Source organism: Siphateles boraxobius, unplaced genomic scaffold, assembly GCF_051911475.1.
Source record: "Siphateles boraxobius isolate OS27281-9 unplaced genomic scaffold, OSU_SipBor_1 6, whole genome shotgun sequence".
NCBI lineage: Eukaryota > Metazoa > Chordata > Actinopteri > Cypriniformes > Leuciscidae > Siphateles > Siphateles boraxobius.
The window spans coordinates 6,003,893-6,027,500 of NW_027509186.1; the positions used below are offsets into that span (position 1 = coordinate 6,003,893).

At 40.5% G+C, this 23,608-nt stretch overlaps 2 protein-coding genes across 5 annotated transcripts in view; one reads left to right on the forward strand and one right to left on the reverse strand.

The window, feature by feature from the left end:
* The window catches only part of LOC143715765 (cytochrome P450 2C19-like), a 42,546-nt gene extending 36,727 nt beyond the window's left edge, over positions 1-5,819 (forward strand). Inside the window, 3 exon segments of the mRNA XM_077207506.1 lie at positions 3,515-3,702; positions 3,818-3,959; positions 5,395-5,819. Coding sequence (XP_077063621.1) covers positions 3,515-3,702; positions 3,818-3,959; positions 5,395-5,576 — 512 coding nt within the window. The 3' untranslated portion in view covers positions 5,577-5,819.
* A 12,278-nt stretch (positions 5,820-18,097) lies between these two features.
* panx1a (pannexin 1a) overlaps positions 18,098-23,608 on the reverse strand; it is a 15,185-nt gene continuing 9,674 nt past the window's right edge. Inside the window, exons 5-7 of one of the 4 annotated variants that reach the window (XR_013195886.1) lie at positions 22,824-22,980; positions 18,793-19,273; positions 18,098-18,704 (exon numbers count right to left, since the gene is read on the reverse strand). Coding sequence is in view for 2 of the 4 variants with exons in the window: in XM_077207507.1 (XP_077063622.1) it covers positions 19,217-19,293; positions 22,824-22,980 (234 nt within the window). In the remaining 2 variants the exon portion in view is untranslated. Of the gene's footprint in view, positions 19,294-22,823; positions 22,981-23,608 lie in introns of all 4 variants that reach the window. The other 3 variants (XR_013195885.1, XM_077207508.1, XM_077207507.1) reach the window with 3 other exon arrangements.

Here is a 23,608-nt window from a genome sequence, read left to right on the forward strand (position 1 = left end):
CAATAAAATGAACTGAATCAGAAGCCACCTTACAGCACAGGCCTGGTTTTCTCACGCCCTTCACTGTTTTTTCTCCATCTTATATTCTTCTGGAGCTTCTCTGTGGGACTCGAGACCGGAGTGTCGTGCAGGTGTCACTAAATAGCATATATGCAGCCATTTAAATCAGACACTTCATGTCCATTCGGAGCAAAGTTTCTTCTTTTTTTTTGTGCAATTCTCAATAATAACTTTTTAGACGTCTGACAGAAATATAGTAAATCTGGTTAGTAATAAGTGAAGCTGGTAATGCTGTTTGTGGTGTTGTTTAAATCGTCCTCTGCTGAGATCTTCAGAGATTTAATGTTTTTTTATCTTCAGTTGATTTCATCTAAGGCTGTGGCTGAAGTCAATTGTAGTTCTTGTGTTTCTGCTCGTCTCTTTTTCTGTTCTCTTCTTTCCTTCAGTGATTCTGTTTGTTAACAGGCTTATTAAGGCTGAGGTGACTCCATATTTTATATACACAGATTTTGTGGCTCAGATAAGGTCCAGTTGCTATCATTCCAAGCAGCATGTGGGCCAGATCAGTATTCCGCAAGTGCCAGATGTGGGCCGGATCTGTAGGCACCCGTAAATATCCTAAATATGGTGTCATCAAAGTCTGTTTTATTATTAATAGTTAGTTTAACAGAGGTGTCAAGTCCAGGTTCAGAAAGTAAAATTCCTCCTCAGTATTTTGTTCCAATCACCTGGATTTGCTAATTAGCACAGTTTTTCAGCCAGGAGATAGAACTAATTAGTGAAATCAGCTGGCTGAGTTAATGGGTGGAATGAACATATGGCAGGACTTTTACTTTCTGACTCATGGAATTGACACCTCTGATGTTTAAAATGATTACGGATTTGAAGATATCCATAAAAATCAAATTTCTCAAGGCAATATTCTTTCTTTTAGCTTTCAAAGTCTGTTAAGTTTCCCTTTTCTGTAAGTTAATAGAATGTTGATATTCGTTTTAAACCCCAGGACTTGAATCTACGATCCATTATATTAGGTTTGAATTCAGGATCATATGCACATCATTGAATTATTTGAAGTTTATGGACCAGTTTATATTCTTCTCTTATCATATTCCATATTTTTTATTGGGCTTTAATCCATGGGTTTTGCACCTTATTTATAAATCTTCCCAAGTTTTTATGTGTTAATACCGCCGGAATTCTATCCACCTAGCATGATATGTTGGATTGCATATGTGTTAAATAATCCTTAAAATGGGGTAATGCCATACCTCCTTCCTCTGTTGAAACCTGTAATGTTTTAAAATTTAACCCTGTGGTTTTTCCCCTTGCCAAATATATCTGGAAATTATCTTATTTAATTGAGACCATTGTTTTGAGGAAATTTATACAGGGAGTGCTTGAAATAAATAGAGATATTGTGGAAGGATGTTCATTTTTATGGAATCAATTATATGACTGAGGCCAAGGACTGTGTATATCACTTTTAAATTTTGTTAAGAGTGGGTCAAAATTTGACTCTGCCAGTGCTGGGATTTATTTCGGTAAATATATTCCTAAATATTTCAGTGAGTGTAACAATTTTTTTTTTAAAACAAATGTAATTTTACTAGATTATTAATGTTTTTTATATTTATAAAATATATATTTTTTATACAAAAACAGCTTTTTTTATGTCAAATTCTCTTTATAAAAGACCCACATTTCTAACATTCCTTCATGTAGATAACATGGATAATTTGACATGGTTTAGTGTATGATTTTATGTTAATTTGTCTTTGAGAAATAAACCCAGTCTGGTCGTTATGTATAAACTGGGGGAGAATCTTTACCAGTCTTTTGGCATGGATGGCTGTGTATAATTTGTAATCAATGTTGAGCACTGAAATTGGTCTATATAAACTGCATTCCAATTCATCTTTCCCTCTTTTGGGATAACTGAGATCACTGCCTCGCTCCATGATGGAGGCATCTTAGCCTCCATTAAAGATGTATTGCAAGAGGCTTGGTATTAATTCAGGTCGGAAGGCCTTATACCACTCCCATGGGATGGGAAACTTATTCGCCTTGAGGCTGGAGATGGCGCTATTTAACTCTGTTTGAGTTATTGCAGCTGTTAATGTTTGATTTTGATCCTCTGATAAAACTGGTAAATTGAGGGAATCAAGGAGTTTTCCGATCTGTTGCTCATCCTCTAGACTTGGCTGTGTGTACAGTATTTTGTAGTACCCATTAAACGTTTTTTTGTTTATATTGTATAGGTTTAGAGTTCATGTCCCTTATTTTGTATATTGTATTATCCGCTTGTTGTTTTTGCAGTTTCCTTGCCAGAAGTTTAGTTGGAGCCTGATTCATAGTATTTCTGTTTTGTAAATACCATCTTCCTTTCAGTTTCCTGTGATTACAATATATTTATTTAATTTCTAATTTTCTTTATTTTAGTCATCAGATTTGGTTTTTGTTCCTTTTTATGTTGGGTCTCAAGATCTTTTAGTTCATTATTGAGATTCATTAATCTTAATTGCTTCAATTTCTTTTCATAGGCACAAAAGTATATAACTCCCCCTAATGGCTGCTTTTAAAGGGTTAGTTCACCTAAAAATGTAAATTCTGTCAGTAATTACTCTCCCTCATGTTGTTCCAACCGTAAGACTTTCCTACATCTTCGCAACACAAATGAAGATATTTTTTTATGAAATCTGACAGCTGGATCACTCCTCCATAGGCTTCTAGGTAATTGCATCTGCCGGCCCAGAAAGTTATTAAAGACATCGTTAAAATAGTCTAAGTGACTACAGTGACTCAATCTTAAGTTTATCAAACGACGAGAATACTTTTTGTGCACAAAAAAACAACTAAAATAACGACTTTATTCAACTATTGATTTTCTTCTGTGTGGGCCTCTGAGTGAGTTTAGTCGTGCTGTAGAGACGGATTGGCAGGGAGGACGAGAAGCTCAGTCTTTGCCAGGTTAAACTGCATGAGCAGCTTTATCAATGAAGGGATACAAACATGAGCTTATTGATGCAGTTTTATTCTAACCGTTACCCCTTCTGGAATATTTAGTTTGAATGAAAAATTGTGTTTCTGCTCATTTTAATGCTGCAACACACAAATATTAAGAAGTGCATAAATTGTAACTTAGTGCCTCTTTATGCATAGTTGGTGCAACTGGCCCCTGGTCCTTTTCACAGCTTATTCTGGTCAAGAACCAGACACTTAGAAAGAAAAAGACTGTCATGTTGACAAAGTGACCAACCACAATTCTCAGCCCACAGACTACCTACCTCTGCTTTGAATCAAATGTCCACCTATGTGAGACAACCTCCAAAAATAATTATCAATAAAAATCTATTAAAAAAATATCGTTTTGCATAGAGGTAGCCATACTTTTTGTATGTATACGTTACTTTTGTATTATTTTTCTTTTTCTTCATTAATTGTGTTGAACTTTTCACAATTAAGAGAAAAAAAACAACTTTTCGTGTTTGATCTGTTTTTTATTGTGTTGCTTAAGGGCAAATGCAAAGGGAGATTGACAGAGTTATTGGAAGGAACAGGGTCCCTACAATGGAAGACAGGAAGTCCCTCCCCTTTACTGATGCTGTGATTCATGAAGTACAACGTTTTCTGGATATTGTCCCTCTAAATATTCCCCATTATGCCATGAAAGACATCACATTCAGAGGTTATGTAATTCCAAAGGTAACAATTAGCCACACAATATTCAGCTGTTTATTTTATTGTATAGTTGTTTAGTATTGTTGAGTTTGGAAATATTCATATAATTTTAAATAAGCATTTTCATTCTTTCTTTCAGGATACAGTGATTATTCCCATGCTGCACTCTGTCCTAAGGGATGAGGCACAGTGGGAAACCCCTTGGACATTTAACCCAGAGCACTTTCTGGATGTCAACGGCAACTTTAAAAAGAATCCAGCCTTTATCCCCTTTTCTGCAGGTAAACTCTGTACAGTCTACAATCTCACATCAAACTAAAGTTTTAAAGTTGTTAATTTAAAAAAATAAAATTACATATTGTGAAAATGGTTAAATTTCTTTTAAATTTTCATATAAAAAAGGCATTAATAAAATGTGTTCTTTTGATAATCAGTCCTTAAATCAAGCATTAGTCAAATAATGTTTAACCCAGACCTATAGCACTATAGAATAGCTCCAGATGTACACAAAGCTTCTTCACGCAATTTAACTTTATTTGAAGTAACTCTAATTTAAGCTGCTTGTTTCAAAAATTACTCAAACGTGTCAACGTGGTTAATTCTTGTTCAACACTTTTTCAAGTTCAACAAGCTTGAATCCGATGTGACATTGTAATAGGAAAACAGTAATGGCACCAAAAAATGTGTGGCCCAAATAAACAGAGGCAAAGTGAACACAAAAACTTTGAAGAATAAATGAATATTTATTCAAACAGGCAAAATCATGAAAAATCCTAACCCAAATACAAAAAACCCAAAACAAAAAAGGGACAAATCCTATCCAAAAACATCCAAATTAGATTAAAAAGCAATAATGCCAAATACAAATTTTCCAAAAATAACTTCCTCAAAAATAACACCAAATAAAGACAAATCAACAAAGGATAAAATACCTGCAGCACTCAGACCACACTCTCCACCACAGCCAACACAGACTAACTCCATTAAACAGAGACGAGCAGGTTTACTGGCGGCCAGCACCTCACATACAACTCATTTCCCCAAAAATATAGAGTCTAGAAGAAACATTTTATCATACTGTTCAAAACAGATAATCTACTCTCTTATGCAACAGTTGATATAATTTACAATTCATTGAACAGGAAATTAATAAGTTGTAGATTTCAATCTTTAGTGGAACCAAAGATTCCCGCCACCGTTTCCCCTCTCGGACCTCTAAAATTATAGGACAAACAATACTACATAAAGACAACAGGTATTTCATTCACTCATTTCGATCGTTAATCATAATGAACTCTTATGTCAGTAAACAGTCTCTCTGTGTGTGTGTGAGTGCATTTATTAACTCAAGTCCATGTTAAATGTGCATGCTATGAAACCAGCTGAAGGGAATAACTAAAATTGTAAATTAAATTGGAGCGATATAATAGGCATTGTATTCCTAAGTAGATCAGATACTGAGTATCAACTGGTGACGCTTAACTGATGTGGCCTGCCTGACTGACACTATACACTTAACAATATGCTAAACACTTATATGCAAAACGAAATATTTATATAAAAAAATAAATGATAAATAATTATTTTTAAATTAATTAAATATATATTTTGAGTTATTTCTTTTTTTAGCACAACTGCCTGTTAGAAAAGGATTTTTGTGACTAGTTGTCACTGCCGATGTCACTAGTTCATCTCCTCTACATTCTATCTCTGCAGGTAAACGCTCTTGTGTGGGTGAGTCTCTGGCTCGTATGGAGCTCTTTCTGTTCATCGTGTCTCTGCTTCAGAAGTTCAGCTTCAGTAGTCCAAAGGGTCCCGATGGCATAGACACCAGTCCTGAACTCAGCAGCTTTGCCAACATGCCTCGATTCTACAAGCTCATTGCCTCCCCCCGCTGAACAACATGTTATTGCATCTTATTTTATTCTTATTTTAAAAGATTCCGGACATATATTTAGGGTAGGGGAACATGACCATAATTCATACTTATTACAAGCTCTTTGAAGCTGGATCAGTTTAGTATATAATTTCGTATATCATTTGTTTAGACCTTTTATTTAATACATTTAGAAAAACACCATTATTTCCAATTTGTCAGAGAAATAGTTACAGTGAAAACTGAAAAATTGGTATTAATGAAAATGGTGGTGATGGCGCAGTGGATAAGACACTGTTCGGGTTCGAATCCACTGTGAGACACCAATGTGTCCCTGAGCAAGACACTTAACCCCTAGTTGCTCCAGAGGCGTGCGACCTCTGAAATATAGCAATTGTAAGTCGCTTTGGATAAAAGCGTCAGCTAAATGAATAAATGTAATGAAAAATGTGTCAGCATGCTCTGAGCAATTTTCACGTTCTTATTTCAGAATCTACAGGTTTATTTGAGAGTTGTTGTGAAGAGATTGAAGGAAAGTATTTTTTCTGGAGTCTGTTTCTGATTCTTAAATATGTGTTACTTGGTCCTGAGTGTCAGTCAAACGCTCCATTAATAAATTGCTCAGCAGTCAGCAGTCAACGCCAGTATGAATTACTAGAAAGGGCTTTTGGAATTTCAAAGGGGGCAAATTTGTCAATTTATCCTTACATGTACTGTAACATTGCTGAGATTCTGATTGTTTTTCATCAACAACATCACCAAATAAAAATGTACCATATGAAAAATAATTATCACAAACAATTTTGTGTATGCTTGAATTACGTAAAAATTAATATGAAGTACATTTTAATAAAAAAACAAATCAAGGGTTAGTTCACCCAAAAATTAAAAATCTGTAATTTACTCACCCTCATGTTGTTCCAAACCCGTAAGACTTTCGTTCATCTTAAGAACAAAAATTAAGATGTTTTTAATGAAATCTGAGATTCCCCCGAGGGAACTCCTACGTCGGAGGAGTTACCAACGAATTGGGATCACGCTAAGGAGATCAATTGCCTTCGAGTGAAACTAAAACGAGCCAATGAACATTGGCATTCAAGATTTGCATTGTGCAAATGCCTTGCCAGTGCGGGTATAAAGCGGAAGCGAGCGCACACACAATTGCTTTTTGCTTCGGAGCCAACCGGTTGTGTCCTCTGACTGAATGAGCTTAAAGATTTTCTTCACGCTCAACGAGTCTGCTGTTTCCCAGGACCTCTCTGTGTTGGTGTGACGGCGCTTCAGTGATCTTCGTGAGCTCCTGGGTGCTGGCTGTTACTACATGCGGTCTACATCTTTCAAAGACCTGTTGTCACAGCTGGTAATCGGTTGAGTGCACACAGCGGGATTGCAGTTTCCCCGCTGTGTTGCTGCGTTGATCCCTGTGTGCTTCAGCACAATAAGACACCGTTTTTGTGTAAAAAGAGCAACACGGGTAAAGATCGCGTCCTTTTCAGGATGACGTTTCACCCATGTTTCTGGATGCGGTCAAATTCTGCTTTCGGTTGATGGTCATGATCGTTGCCTCTCGTGCTTGGGCCTCGCGCACGCTGAGGCAGCGTTAGTTAACGAGTCATGTTCTCACTGTGGGAACATGACTGCCCTGGTGTTAAGATTGAAACTGAGAACCCTCAAGCGAGGGGGAGTCCCTTTGGAGATTCCACGATCTAGTTCTTCTTCTGCTTCACTTCAGAAAAAGGCTACTTCGGCTAATACCATTATTGGTCTGAGGGTTACAGTGAGGAATGATCCGCCGGGTGCAAGACCCCTGCAGGCTCCTCACTCCTCTGCATCGCTGCCATTGGAGCCTCTGGAGGAGCGTGCTGGTTCATCTCGTGTGGTCCCAGTCGTTTCCTTCGGGGATCCGCCGGAGGACCAGATGTTGATTGCTGCATCGGAGGGAGAGCGGCCATCTTCTGGAGATGCCAGGTGTCTTTTACACCCTTCGGGTGTGGCAGCGTTGGCCGAGCCGGATCCAGAAATGCCCGCTATGCTTTCCCGGGAGGCCGCAAGTGTCGGGCTCGTGTGGAACCCTCCACCGTGTCCCGAACCTTCGCTGCTCGATGATCGGTTTCTTGGGGCGGGCTGTGCTGGTTCTCACGCCCCGCCTCGGTTCCTTTATTTCCGGAGGTCCCCTGGCGCCCAGACACAGGTCGACTCCCTCCTCCTCCCTCACCACTCTCGATGACGGGGCAATGAAGGGATACAAAGGCATCCCCCCAGTGGAACGGTCGGTTGCAATGCAGTTGTGTCCTAAGACCGCGTCCACCTGGCGGGGTAACCCTATGCTATGTAACCCTGGGAAGGCTTACAGTGCATGTGGAGAAGCTGCTTCTGCCCTGCATGCCATGGCTCGCCTCCAGGTCCATCAGGCCAGGCTGCTAAAACACATCATGTCACTCACGGTCGAGACTGGCAGTCAAGGTTGACGCTCAATTGCCTCGCAACTCCCAGTCTCCCCCTTCCAAGAGGACCAGGAATGACAGTTTGCGCCACCACGTTGCCTCGCCACTCTCATTCCCCTCGCCCCAGCGCTCAGATGTCAGTGACGCCGTTACGGCCTCGCCACTCTCGTCTCCCGCTGGGCAAGGAGGCACGGAAACCAGGACTTGACACCCCGGGCCTCGCTCCTCGTTTCCCCTCCTTCCTTTGCCTCGGGACAGCCAGCAGCTGAACGCCCCCAGGCCTTCCCTGCTGTCTACCCTTCGGCTTGGCCCTGTCGCCCCGTGTCTTCACGAAAGTTGTGGAGGCGGCCATTGTTCCCTTGAGAGAACATGGCGTTCACATTCTCAACTATCTCAACGACTGGCTCATAATAGCTCATTCGCGATATCTGTTGTGCGAACACAGGGACATGGTGCTCCGGCACCTCAGCCACTTGGGGCTTCAGGTCAACTGGGACAACAGCAAACTCTGCCCCACGCAGAGGATCTCTTATCTCGGTATGGAGTTGGACTCGGTCGGTCAGACTGCGCGCCTCACCGAGGAGCGTGTCCAGTCAGTGCTCAACTGCCTCAAGTCTTTTCAAGGCAGGACAGCGGTCCCACTGAAACAGTTTCAGAGGCTCCTAGGGCATCTGGCAGCCACAGTAACGCCGCTCGGCCTGCTTCATATGACACCACTTCAGCGCTAGCTTCACGATCGAGTCCCGACATGGGCGTGGCAGAGCGGCACGTTCTGGGTCAACATTACCCCGCACTGTCGCCAAACCTTCAGTTCTTTGTCGGACCCTGCATTTCTACGGGCCGGAGTGCCCTTAGTCCAGGTGTCCAGGCATGCTATGGTTTTCACAGATGCCTAAGCCAACGGGTGGGGGGGCCACGTACAACGGGCATGCAGTTTCAGGTCTGTGGATGGGGCCCCAACTGCATTGGCACATCAACTGCCTAGAGTTGCAAGCAGTACGTTTAGCCTTGTGCCGCCTCAAGGGGCTGCTTCTGCACAAGCATGTACTGGTCCGTACGAACAGCACTACAACCGTTGCGTACATCAACCGCCAAGGTGGTCTACACTCCCGTCGTATATCGCGACTCGCCCGCCATCTCCTCCTATGGAGTCAGAAGCATCTGAGGTGGCTTCGGGCCATTCACATCCCTGGTGTGCTCAACCGTGTATTCAACGAACTCTCATACCAGCCGCCTCTTCCGGGAGAATGGCGACTCCATCCGCAGGCGGTTCAGCTGATATGGGGAATCTTCGGAACTGCTCAGATAGATCTGTTTGCCTCTCTGGATACGACCTATTGCCTGTTATTTTTTTCTCTGACCGAAAGATCCCTCGGCTACCACAGGCTGTAGTAGACACCATCACTTCTGCTAGAGCCCCGAACTTGCCTGATCGGAGTCGTGCTTTCCCTCCTGCAAGATGGGTTTGAGTGAAGGCTGTCTCCCTCCACCCTACAAGTGCATGTTGTCGCAATAGCCGCTCCTCACGATACAGTAGAAGGTAAGTCATTGGGAAAGCACGATCTGGACATCAGATTCCTTAAGGGTGTCAGGAGGCTAAATCCGTCTTGTAATCCGCACCCCGTACCCTCTTGGGACTTAACTTTAGTGCTCAGAGCACTCCAGAGGCCTCCTTTGAGCCCTTACCTACGGTTGAGTTAAATATCCTGTCCATGAAGAAAGCTCTCCTGTTGGCTTTGGCTTCTTTCAAGAGGGTAGGGGATCTTTTTCGGTCGACGAATCGTGCCTTGAGTTCGGACCGGGCCTTTCTCACGTTGTGCTGAGACCCCGGCTCAGATATGTGCCCAAGGTTCCTCCCACTCCGTTTGTACATCAGGCAATGAACCTGCAAGCGATGCCCCCGGAGGAGGCAGACCCAGCCCTGGCTTTTCTCTGTCCCGTCCGTGCCCTGCGTTGTTACGTGGACAGAACGCAAAGATTCAAGTCCTCAGATCAGCTCTTCGTCTGTAATGGAGGCCAGCAGAAGGGGAAGGCTGTCTCCAAGCAGAGGAGGCGCGCCCACTTGCTAGTGGATGCTATCATCCGGGCTTATGAGCCCAGGACGTGCCTTGCCCACCAAGGTTGACGGCACACCTAGTAGTGTCGCCTCCTCCTGGGCGTTGGCGCAAGGCGCCTCGTTGACAGACGTCTGCAGAGCTGCGGGCTGGGCGACACGTTCGCTAGGTTTTATAGCCTCCGTGTTAAACCTGTTTCCTCCCGTAAACTCACTACGGCCATAGCGTGAGGAATTAGGTTATGTCGGCTTGCTACGCCATTCCCACCACATGGCCAGATACGTGCATCTTTTGCTCCGTTGGTTCCCCAACATATGGTTAACCTCGTGAGTTCCTCCATCACCCCTTTGGCTCCAGGCGAGGCGGATCACTCTGCGCTAGGTCTATTACCTCTCGTAGGAGTTGCTATTAGACTGGGTGGCCTTACAGTGGTCCCTACGGCGACCTATTTCTTTCACGTTCCAGCTACCCTCCGGGTTAGCATCGTGTCTTCCCCTCGACAGACCCGTTCTGTCATCCCTGCTGAGTACGCTCCCACCCCTCGGGCTGGGACTACCTCAGGGACTGCCATGTTTTCACTACCCCACGGGTTAGTACATATGTGTATTCCAGTGTCTCCCTTTGGGCGGGCAGGGGCTCTGCAGCGTTCCCTCCTACGGGTTGGGCACGCTTTCCCAGTGTTATCCAAATCCACTGAGCAGGTCTTGCAGAACAGCAGTGTGTTTCTTCCTAGATAGCTCCCGCCAAAAGAAGAGAAGAAACTGCTCAGGCGGGAAGCTAAGCTGGGCGCTGGAAGGGGCCAGCACCATGGTGTTTTATTCGGGATCCCAATTCGTTGGTAACTCCTCCGACAAGACGTAGGAGTTCCCGAACGAAAGGGAACATCTCGGTTACGTATGGTAACCCTCGTTCCCTGAGGAGGGAACGGAGACGTCTCGTCCCGTCGCCATGCTTGCTGTACCTTTGCAGAGGACTGGACACCGTACGGCTCCTCAGCGAATAGCAATTGTGTGTGCACTCGCTTCCACTTTATACCCGCACTGGCAGGCGGGGCGTGGAATGCAAATCTTGCATGCCAATGTTCATTGGGTCGTTTTAGTTTCACTCGAAGGCAATTGGTCTCCCTAGCGTGATCCCAATTTGTTGGTAACTCCTCCGATGAGACGTCTCCGTTCCCTCCTCAGGGAACGAGGGTTACCATACGTAACCGAGACGGTTTCCTGTACCTCCATTGACAGTCCATGCAACTACCACTTTGATGTTTCAAAAAGTTCATAAAGAGATTGTAAAATAAATCCATATGAATCGAGCGGTTTATTCAAAATTGTCTGAAGAGACGCGATTGCTTTATATTGATGAACAAAATTAATTTAGGCTTTTATTTACCTATAAATATTGATCAATGCACACATCAGTTATGGCAGTGGTTCTCAACTCAAGTCCTCGGGACCCACTGCTCTGCACATTTTGTATGTCTCTCTTATCTGACACACTCAGTTCAGATCAACGAGTCTCTCCTAACGAGCTGGTGATCTGAATCAGGTGTGTTAAATAAGGAGACATAAAAAATGTGCAGAGCACATGCAGAGCCCGAGGACTGGAGTTGAGAACCACTGAGTTATGGTAAACGGAAGCTCAAGCATGCTTGCTTGACGTGCAAGAACCAATGAGGTTCATTCCCGAGTATCACAGAGCACGTTTGAGCTTCCGCAAAAACCAATAAGGTTTTTTCTCACTTGTCAAGCATGTTCAGTTTAGTTTCTGTTTATGTTCACTGATTAAGGCTTATATGTGATTAAAAGCCTAAATTCAATCTGTTCATCATATAATGCCCAGAAAGGCCATGGCGATGGTAGAGCAACGACTTACCAAGGTAGAGCCAGTGGGAAGAGGAAGCCTGGTGAAGCTGTAGGGATGACGGTCCCAGGTGGAGGTGAGAGAGTGAGTAACCAAGGTGGAGCCGACTGTTCAACGGGCCGAGGAGGAGTTACGGGCTTGGAGGTTCCTATAGGGTCAACAGTCCAGGGCAGAGCTGGTGAACTGGAAGCCCCAGGCAGAGCCGAAGGGCAGTAAGGAGCTAGCAAAGACAGGGCCATAGAACTGAGTAGCACTGGCAGGGGTTTACAAAACAGCCTCCTTGGCCGATACAGGGCAGAAAGAGAGTTTAAAAGTGGCCACCTTGGCTGACATGGGACAGGTAAATAATTCAGGAACCGCCTCCTCGGTGGAGGGGAGATGGAGATGGAGGTGGGAGTGGGGGGCAAGGTGGGAAAATCACAGATAAAAATAACTCAGTGCTGGACGATGACACAGGCATAGTGCTCTGCGATAAAACAGGCATGAAGTTGGGCTACTAAACAGGTGTTTATGGTGTTTATTCTTGCAAACTCCACACTAAAGGTTCAGAGTCAGCATATTCACGTCAGCCTAGGCAGTAGAGTCTGAGCTCCACTCCATTACCTCATATTCTACCAACACACCCACTGGAACAGATAATGTTATCTCCACCATGGTGGAGATCAGTATTTTCTTTAGTTGGTCTCTTGACTCTTTGGCATAAGTTTTTCTATGGCTGCTGTAACTGTGAGTTTATAAAACAATATAAAATTTTATGAAATTGTTATGGCAAGAAAAAGTCAAGAGTAAGATGCTCAGGATTATTTTGGCTGTTGTGATGATGCCATTATCATTCTGGACATGTCTGATTCTCTGATCTCATCCTGTGTATAAGCTTTGAATTTAAGGTTACTTCAAATTTATCACACAAACCGTGTGTGTGAAAGAGTGTTGTTTGCAAAAACACAGTTCAAGCAGCAAGAAAAAAACTGATGTTAAAATGTCAAGGGACAGCATCCCAACTAATGCAAACACTGATCTCTATAATGGTAACATTATACCAAACATTTTCAATTCAACATCTCAATAACAACTTTTGTAGATGTATGACAGAAATAAAGTCATACTGGTTAATAATAAGTGTAATCATGTTAATGCTGTAAGTCAGTTGTTGTTCTTGTGTTTCTCAATTTTCTGTTCGTGTGTTCCTCTTTCCTTCAGTGATTCTGCTTGTTAACAGCAGGGGTTCATCACTAATGCTCAAAAAATCACTTAAATATTCCCTTAATTATCTCATCACTGTGTTACTTTTTACTCTTTGTGGGGTTGAAAGGGGTAACAGGGTTTTTGTAAAAAAAAACACACCCACGGAATGTCTTTTAACAGTAATAAACTGTATGTTATAAAACAGGTATCAAAGTCAAAGTCAAAGTATATTTATTAGTCTCCCCAAGGAGAAATTAGTTTTGGATAAAGAGATTGCTACATGAAGATTTCAACAAAGACAAAGCACAGGTATAGGGTTAAAACAGTTAAAGACAAAAAGTACATACAACATTAAGGCTACTCAGAGAACTGTGCAAAATAGCAAATCACCAATTCCTAAATTCTGCTTATGCAAAAGTGATATCATATCATGTCCATGCATAACATTCAATCACAGATATACAGTATACGGCTATACATAGTTAAAAACAATTAAAAAACAAAAAAGTACATAGAATATTCAAGCAACCCTAAGAGCTGTGCAAATTGCAAGTCACCTTTTTCTAAAATCTGCTTATGCAAAATGAATATCCTAACATGATCATACGTAACATTTTAAATCACGGATATACAATACATTAATAAATTCATAGTCACATGTTCATCGCTGATCAATTATGAGCTTAATTGAGAGAGGAACAAATGAGCGCTTATACCTATTATGTTTGCACAGAGGAACCCTGTACCTCTTTCCTGAGTTCAGTAACTCAAACTCTGAAACCAACGCATGAGTATTATCAGATATAATGTTTTTTAGCCAGCCTAATTGTTGTCTGGTCAAAAAGCTCCTGCGGGTTGAGGTGTGGCGATGTACCCATAATTTTGCCTGCCGTCTTGACCAAATAAAAAATCAGAGATTTTGATTTGACTGTCAAATTTCCAAACCAACCGGTGATACCATATCAAAGAATGGACTCTATTGTTGCTCTATAAAAGATTAACATAATATTTTTACAGACCCTAAGCACTCTAAGTCTACGCAAAAAATAGAGGTGCTGATGGGTTCTGGCACAAACATTTGTAACATGTGTGCGCCAACTCAGGTCATTATCAATAAACACCCCTAAGTAGTTAAAAGATGTCACCTGTCTGATCTCCAACTGATTTGGGGTCAACCAACATTTCCACAGTTTTTCGTGTGTTAATCTGAAGTTGATGTGAATCACACCAGTTGACAAACTTGTCCACTGCAACTTGGTGGATATTCATGTTGCTTTCTTTATGAAGCAAACTGAGAAGGACAGTATCATCCGAGAATTTGACTATATATTGGTTTGGCTCATAGCTGACACAATCATTAGTATACAATATAAACAGAAGAGGTGAGCTGACAGACCCTTGAGGGGCGCCAGTGCTGCACACCGCTAGATCAGACAGAGAGGAGTTAAACTTCACCTGCTGTGGTCTTTTCGACAAAAAGGAATGATACCATCTGATTAAAAAAGGATTTACTTTTAACTGAGTTAATTTCCAAAGAAGGATGTCTGGCTGGATTGAATTAAAAGCAGAGCTAAAATCAACAAAAAGCAGTCTAGCATATGCAACAGGACTTTCAAGGTGCTTCAAGGTTAGGTGCGTTATTGTCGATAAAGCATCACTTGTACTACGTTTTTTTGTATAAGCGAATTGGTATTTATCTAAATTTTTTTCCACATCTGTGTGGAGTTTCTCTATCATAAGCCTCTCTAAAGATTTAAAAACATTGGAAGTAATGGCCACTGGCCGATAGTCATTATTCTCCTGGGGGCATGCCTTTTTGGGTACTGGAATAATGATAGATTTTTTTCCAGAGTTGTACTGTACATGTATCTATAGAAAGCTGAAATAATTTATGCCAGGCTGGTGACAGTTCTTCTGCAAAAGTGTTTAAAAGAAAAGCAGACAGGTTATCAGGGCCTGTTGCTTTAGTTGTCTGCATATTTTTAAACACCTTAATAACAGTATGTGGTTCAATTACAATTCTATCCAAATCAACATTACAAAATACATTCTCTAGAACTGCAGCACATTCCCTAATATTATCTGAATTAAAACGCATATAAAAAGTATTCAATTCATTTGCCTTTGCAATTTCATTGTGAGCAAACAAGGGCTTCTTTTTAATGTCCATATTAGTCATTTTTCTGATATAGTCCCAAAGTGTCTTTATGTTTGAGACTGACAGCTCTTTTTGTGCCCGCTCCTTGTACTGCTGCCAAGCTGCTCTCATTTGCAGATTAAGGTATTTTTGTGCAGCTCGGACTTCTGCTTTGTTCCCAGTTCTGAAAGCTAGTTTCTTTCTGTTAAAACATTCCTTAATGCCCTTTGTGATATAGGGTTTGTTATTAGGATACCGTTTAACTGTTTTCTGGGGTATAACAGAGTCAATACAGAAAGAAATGTAAGCGGTGATTGATTCAGTAGCACTATCAATGTCTGCATCCTTAAAAAAGATATTCCAGTCTGTGCAGAGGAAGCACCCCGCAGTCCCAGCAGCTCGATCCGACTATATATTAGAAGGCCACTGCCGCTGGTTAGCCCGTCAGCTGAGCTCTGAATGACTTGACCAAACAGGATTAGCCATGCCAGTGCCAGTGGTGCCATTCTCCTCCGATTCACTTTGCACACTCGCAGCATACAGTTCACAACGCAAGTGGTATCCAGCAAATTTGTACACTGAGTCCGCCGATACAAAATATAAGAGAGGGACATAACAGACGCCATAACAAACGAACAAAAAAAAAAAAAAAGCAGCAAGAGCTCTCCTCCATGTTGCCAGCAGAGCAGCGCCAATCACCGCTCATGGAGCTCATGCTCATTTTGGAGTAGTTTACTGTAAGATTTAGTTTTTTGGGTCACCATTGTGCTGAAGATTAGAGCCTGTGCTTCAGTCCAGGAGAAGATCTAGAAACATTGATGATACGCTTCATGTTGCTTTATTTAACAGGTGTTGCCAGTATTTTACTGTAAAAAAGCCTGGTAAGGTCTAACAGTGTAGGCTCAGACTTCAGTTCGAGCGTTGGCATTGTGGCAAGCTCATGCTCTGTGTCTGCGTGGGCTCAGGCTTGCATTCTGTTGGGCCGTGGCTGAAAACGCAATATGCTCATCATGTACTGTGGCTTTATGATCCTCCTCCATCTCACCGATAGTAATTGGAGATCTGCAATGAAACAGAACCCAATCCATGTACTCCATGAATATCCCTCAGGGTGTCTCCAGTCAGGTGTGTTTTCATCCACTGATTACAAACCTGCCTGGAAAAAACATGCAGAAGTGTGTTCCTCGAGGAACAGATCCCCCTCTGAGAGGAGGAGGATTTACGTTGTGGCACATAGCATTTCTATTACATAGAATGTAATTCTATTACAACGTCTCTTTTTCTGTTCTCTTCTTTCCTTCAGTTATTCTTCTTGTTAACAGGCTTAAGGCGGAGATGACTCCATATTTAATATATGCAGACTTTGTGGCTCAGATAAGGTCCAGTTCTGGTTTATTTCTTTCCTCTGGCTAACATGTGGCATTGTCAGTCAAAGGAGACACAGTGCTGTGACAAAATATTGCATGTCAACAAATCATCTGCACAAAAACGCAAAGTGAGCTTTAGCGGATGTCAAACTGATGAGGGAAAGTAACAACACATGCCTTTTACCGTCGATTTGTGGCTGTCAGACTGCATATGAGATTTTATGGCTTTGATTCCCGTTGTAGCTACCCAACTTAAATGCCTTTTTACAAAGGCAGCTAAATCCTTCATCATTTTGACAACCAACGGGCTGCAACCATGTCCTAAATTGTTTGTCTTCCAGCAACTTCTGCTGGAATTTGCACTTTCCCATTTTTCTGGTCTAGTTTTATTCCTGTTAAATGACCCGCGTCGTCTCCGCATCACGGCAATTTTGCTCCGGACGGAAGCAGTTATCAAACTGGTTCTGCGTGTTTATCACACTATCGTACATATTTTGCGACAGCAAATAAAAATGATTAATTATGAAGGCTATATTCAAATAAATTGATAATATAAAATTTTCTTCAAAACTATTTAAATTGTTAATGCGTGTAGGATTAAAATGTAATGCCTTTTATTGCCATTTAAGGCCTTAATTTTAGCAAAATCCATTTAATGACTTTTAATGCTTTTTAATGCCCTACGGAAACCCTGTATAAAATAATTAATTAAGAATATCCACCATAAGATACCAGGCAACAGATATAGATATAGATAGATAGATATAGGGGGTGCTGGCAAACAGGTTAAACTTTTTTCACTTCAGCAATAATCTGAAAAGTGCCGTCTTTAAAAAAAGCCCAAACTTACGTCTGTGCTCCAAAGCATTCAAGATTTATCACAGTTTAAGTTGAAAATGTAATTTTCAGGTATATGCTCAAAAAAATGCATAAATGGATTATAAATACTGCATAAATATAATTTAGTACCATAAAATCCCCTAAAAATACAAAATATTAAATAAAAACATTAACAAATTAAAATATAGTATAATCATTTCATTTCATCATATTCATATATATATATATACTGAACATTCAAATATGTTCAAATATGCAAAAAATGCTGAAAAAACAAATGTGTAGGACCTAGAGGAATTTCTGAAAAACAGTGGGTAGTTTAACTGCTTTAGGACAAATAATCACAATTATCACAAAACAAACAAAGAAAAAAAGTTGTGAATCATCCAGGTAATAACACAACATTATGATTCAAGCGCATGTCAACTTTTAAACAGGTTCATTTTTATAAATTCACCTAATATTTTCTGTTGTGGACTATATTTAATGATCGATTATGCGAAATATTTTATTCAGGGCAGTAAATAAACAAGCAGCAATTTTTATAATTCCTCTTATTTATTTATTTTTATTTTTAACATTTTACCGATTCTGTAAGATGTATGTAAACTTATGACAACAGTACATAAGGAAAGTAAATGATGAAAACAATCCAAAACTAGTGTAAAAATCAATCAACTTTATTTCCAGAGCAGAGAGAATATAAATCTTGTATTAAAAAAAAAATGAATTCAGAAAGGCTAAAAAAAATGTCAGTATCAATTTTTGGCAGAAACCACAGATGATCCATGGTCTAATATTTTAATTAATATCTCTTTCCACAATTCATATTTCAAAGAGAAGCTCTGTAGGTTAACATTTTCTTTTAGTTTATTATTTTTTCCCCCCATTACCTTAGACTGAAAGAATCAGCCAATGCTCAGGCAGCTTCAACTGATTATTTTAAGTTTCAATCATGTAAACGCACTGCCCGACCAAAGTCGCTGTTCAGATTTAAATAGGAAAATGCTTAAGAGTCTATGATTGGATCATTATTGCAGTGATTATTGTTTCTAGCATGTTGTATGTTTGGCAACAGGAAGATATGGCCATATTCCAGGATGTCAAATTCAAGATTCATCAAGCTCAAAGTGTGAAAGAATGGTTGGGAGGGAGCATGAAGAATTATTTTACACAGAGTCCAGAGCTTACATTCAATGAAAGTCTTTGGGATGTGCTGGAGGAGACTTTACAGAGTGCTGGACTCTTGCATTGTCAATACAAGATCTTGACCAAAAATGTAAGCACCTCTTGTTGGAAATAACATCATTTATTTCTCATCAATTTTTTGGTCAAGATCTTGTATTGACAAAGCAAGAGTAATTATCACTGCAATAATGATCCAATCAAAGACTCTTAAGCATTTGCCTATTTGAAATCCAAACAAATGACTTTTTTTAGGGGCCGGCCCCAAACTTTTATGTAAATTTACCAGATCAACCTAAATTGTTTATTACAGCGATGATAGCAGAATAACTGTTCCAGCCAGATGTATTTTCTGCAGTGAAAACGTTACTGCAAAAGGTGCTTTGAAATCGAATGTGGAAAACTGAAGTAATATTAAAAGTTAGCACATCACCCCCACAACAAGAAGAACCAAAATAGAGTTTGCCTCCAATCTTAGTGGATCTTAGTCATGCATTTATGAAAAGACGAGACTTCCACAGTTTTCCGTCTTCAGCCCAAACTGTATTCCTCCATTATTTCCAGAAGTGAGGAGCCTCAGTCTCCACAGACATTCAGATCACCCTCTGGCGCACAGCCTTCTCGTCTTCATCTTTTTTCAAGCAGTCCCCCTGCATCAGTGGAGAAATCTCTGAGGAAACACATGGATGCAACATTTCTGTACTAGGGCTTTAACGATACATCATTAACTTGCGATATAAAAATGTGAAGATATGTTTCGTTGATGTAAAGAATAGGATTTGCGATATTGATGTATTTTTATATAAGGCTTAGCTTAATGTATCTATAATTCTGCAATCATGTAGTTTTAAACCTATAAGATTTTCATTAAAATTTCAAACACAAATGAAGATATTTTTATGGAACCTGGGAGATTTCTGTCCCTCCCTTTAAAGTTTATTCCTCTAAAACTTAAAACATCCAATAAACATCATAAAGGCATTGTAAGAATAATCAATTGAGTGCAGCCTAATCCAAATCCATGTCTCCTGAAGAGACATGATGGCTTTATATGATGAACAGATTTACAACAAAGCACATACTGTAGTAAACAGTCACTCAAATGCTTGCGTGAAAAACAACATGAGAGTGAGTAAATGCACAATTAAAATTTTTGGATGAACTAACCATTTACAGTTTGGGAATAGTCATTTTGACATGCTTTCTTGCGATTAAACTGTGATGGATTGCACTGAAAGCTGAAGCGCATACTTGTCTTAGGACACTTGACAGATTCAACGAATGCCATTGAAAGCGCAAGTACTGATTGAGGAAAATCATTTCAGTAACATTACTACATTAAACTACTATATATAATGTTGAATATAATGTATAATAATGCAATTGGGGAATATTTGGGAGTCCTGATAATATAATAACAAAAATATTACTTTAATTATAATAAAAAAGAAACTCTTTTATATTTTGCCTAAATAAAAGTATCGTATTGAGAGTTCAGTATCGCGATTTGTATCGAATCGTGACACGAGTGTATTCGTTAAAAAAAATGTACATTTTTCTCTTCTAAAATGTACATTTGTTTACATCAAAGGTTCAGAGATCAATGTAAAGCCTAAACTAAATCTGTTCTTCATACAAAGCAATCGTGTCTCTTCAAACTATTCAGACTAAACGGCTCGATTGATATGGATTAGTTTTACAATCTCTTTATAAACTTTTTGAAGAGTCATAGTGGTAGTTGCTTGGATGGTCAATGAAATATCTCAGATTTCATTAACATATCTTCATTTGTGTTTCAAAATGAATTAAACAACATTATTTTGGCTACATCTCTCAGGGCATCATCTTCCTGTGGCAGTGCTTCTCAAACCCTGTAAGCATGTAAGCTGACATAAACCCGAATCAACAGGCCGGGGCAATACGCTTTCTATTTTCACTTATCAGCATCTTTGGGAAAACTTGCTGCCCTCGTAAATGCCTTGTGAGCCCTATTTGTTTTTGCCACATAAGAAACACTTCCAATGAACGCTCGTTTTTCTGTAACACAGGCATCTTCAGAGAGACAATGCCCTAGCCTAGAAATCTAGACGCACCCTAGCGGCAGCAAAAATTATTTTGCAGAAAGGGTGGTCTAGCAACTCTCCATAGAATTTTGAGCTGGAAAACCAAACTCTGGTCAGGCCAATCACATCGTGTATAGACTTGCTGGGCGGGCTTAACACAATGTAGGGTATGGACCAATCAGACACATACTATTTATTCATTATATACAAAGGTTTATGAAACTCCTCACACAGCCCAAATGAACAAACACAAGTGAAAGAAACAGTGTCATGTTACAGGGCATGATAAGGAGATTTTACGACCTCAGAGGAATGTGGCCACATGCACAAGAGAGAGACTATGAAACAGAAACCCTCTTTAAAACAGACTTTGCTGCATTAATCATAGACTAACTGATCTATAAATGAACATGCATAAAACTGTGAAAGAAACAGTGTAAATGGTTTACTGTCTCGTGTACTATTAGGTATATATTATGGTATGTATCCTGGTATACAACCAACTAACGATCAATGTAACCTCACCTGTATCATGCCTCCTAACTAATTAATCCTCATTTAATGACTCACACTTTGATGTACATCACCTTCTTCTAGAATGCAGTGTAGATGTGTTATAACTATTTTAGCATTAATGAAGGTATAATCATATTATGGGACAAAGATCCGTAAATCAACTAAGAGCCACTTTCCCTCTCAGACATGTCCCCTTTCTGATTGGTCGAGTTCAACCCTTAGGGGAGGATCTTCTCCAGGCCTTATTAGAGACAGTCCACATGTGACCTCCCTCTCTTAGTTCTTTCATCCAGCCGGAACACTGTTCTGGTGTTACTGGGGAACCCCCTCCCCCTCCACGGGGGCCCCAGGGCCCAGCAGGCCTCAATCCAACCAGATATGGGCTCAGGCAGGAGAGAGATGACTCTCTCACAAAGAACCAAGGACAATCTCAAGAGTTTTGGAACAAAGACTCCAACCAACAACGACTCCAATCACCCATCCTTCCGACTTCCTCACTTCTCCTGGGTGCTCGGCGTGGCCTCAACAGAGTCCCAGGCCTTCACCAAACCAGTCATGCGTTCCTGGAGAAAGAGAACGCTCAACCAACTTCCACTTGACACTGCCGGAACCATCAACGACTCCAATTTTCAACAACTTCAAGAATTGTTCCCATTACAAATGCAAGTATTCAATTCAATGAAATGTGAAAATGAAATTCTGATGGTTCTTCTCATAGACCCTCTTCCGGTTTCCAATTACATCCTATCACTAACCTATTTATGTATTCATGTGTGTATGTTGTTTAGTTTATTTATATTCATATAAATATCTATATTTAGTTAATAAAACTTGTACATAATATGTATTTGGTTCTGTTTTGTTTGCAATACAAGTCACTTTACGATCACGGTTTTTGCTACTGGCTCAAAGTACTGTACAGGCGAAGAAATAATTATTCTTCGGTGGCCATGGAAGATACCCTTTATTAGAATAAATTAATAATCAAAATAGTTCGTTGGAAGAACTGATTAATTGATTGTAATATTAATTCAGCCACATCAAGTTAATCCAATTAACTGACCCAAATATTTATAATTAATAATAACAAGATATTATTGATTATTAATATTTCCAAAAAGCTGAGTTCCTTACAACAATGACGGCAGAGTTGTGACGGTTCCGCGCATAGTTCCGCGTGATTTCCCTGCTATTGAAAACAAAGAAGATGCTGCTGGCGAACAGCGGTCTTTCGAATCGGCTTTGGCCACGACTCTGGAGGACTTGGAGTTAAGAGAACATCACTTAAGTCATTCTTAAAAAAGGAAGATGTGTTCGGAGTTTTGACGACCGGATACGGCAAAAGTTTAATATATCAACTAGCTCCGCTGATGGAAAAACGCATGGGACTCACTCAGCCACAGCCGTTCGCTGCTCTGGTTGGTTGTAGCGCTGTCCTATTACATGCAGAGGGAATTTGAAAGACAACTGTATTTCCCGCCCCACGGATTGAGGCATGCCAATGGTGAGTTCCCAGACCTAACATCTTGATAGGTGTGGCTTGCCAGGCTAACAATGCCCATCTTAATATGTGAATTTATGTGTAAATCAAAGAGTAACAGTAATCGGCAAACACACATACCTTTCATCTCTGTGTCACCATTGTTTGTGCTGGAGATGTTCCTGTCCTTCTCTGGCAATCTGCTGTCCACCACATCTGTTTTTACCTGTCCCAGCGTCTGCAACAGCAGCATGGTGTCAAAAGACTCGTCTCCCCCTTCTTTTATCAGCTCCAACACCTGCAAACACAGAGCACACACTTTACAAGACATTCGCTAGGGAATTCTGATAGTCAAACAATAGATTAAGTCAGCTTTTAAAATATCCAGAATAATATTCAATATAAATTTAAATCAATGTATTAATGCTTTAAGTATGGTAACTTCTTAACTATATTCACTTCACATTGAAATTACTTAATTCAGGAACACAAATTTACTATAATTCATCTGTACATTCAGGAACAGTGCTTTTATAGTAATTGGATGAACTGCCTTAAGATTATAAGATGATAAAAGCCAAATTCATCAGTGCATTTGATGAAGCATTTTACCTCTTGCTGTCACGCTTTTGAAGGCGTTGCTGCTAAATGAAACTCAATTTGAAGTTTCGGTTTCATTTTATTTTGATGGTCCCTTTAAAGGCGTCATCGGATGCAAAAATTTTTTATATGGTGTTAGCATATAAATGTGTCTTTGCAGTGTGTGGACACAACCACCATAAAATGAAAAAAATCCATTCACTCCTTTTATATAATCCTCAAAAAGTCTAAACACTCAATAATCAGGCCATTTGGATTTTCTGAACAATATAATGTCATAATGCTCATGCTCCGCTCACGACCACGTACGGACTGTCTCGTATTAG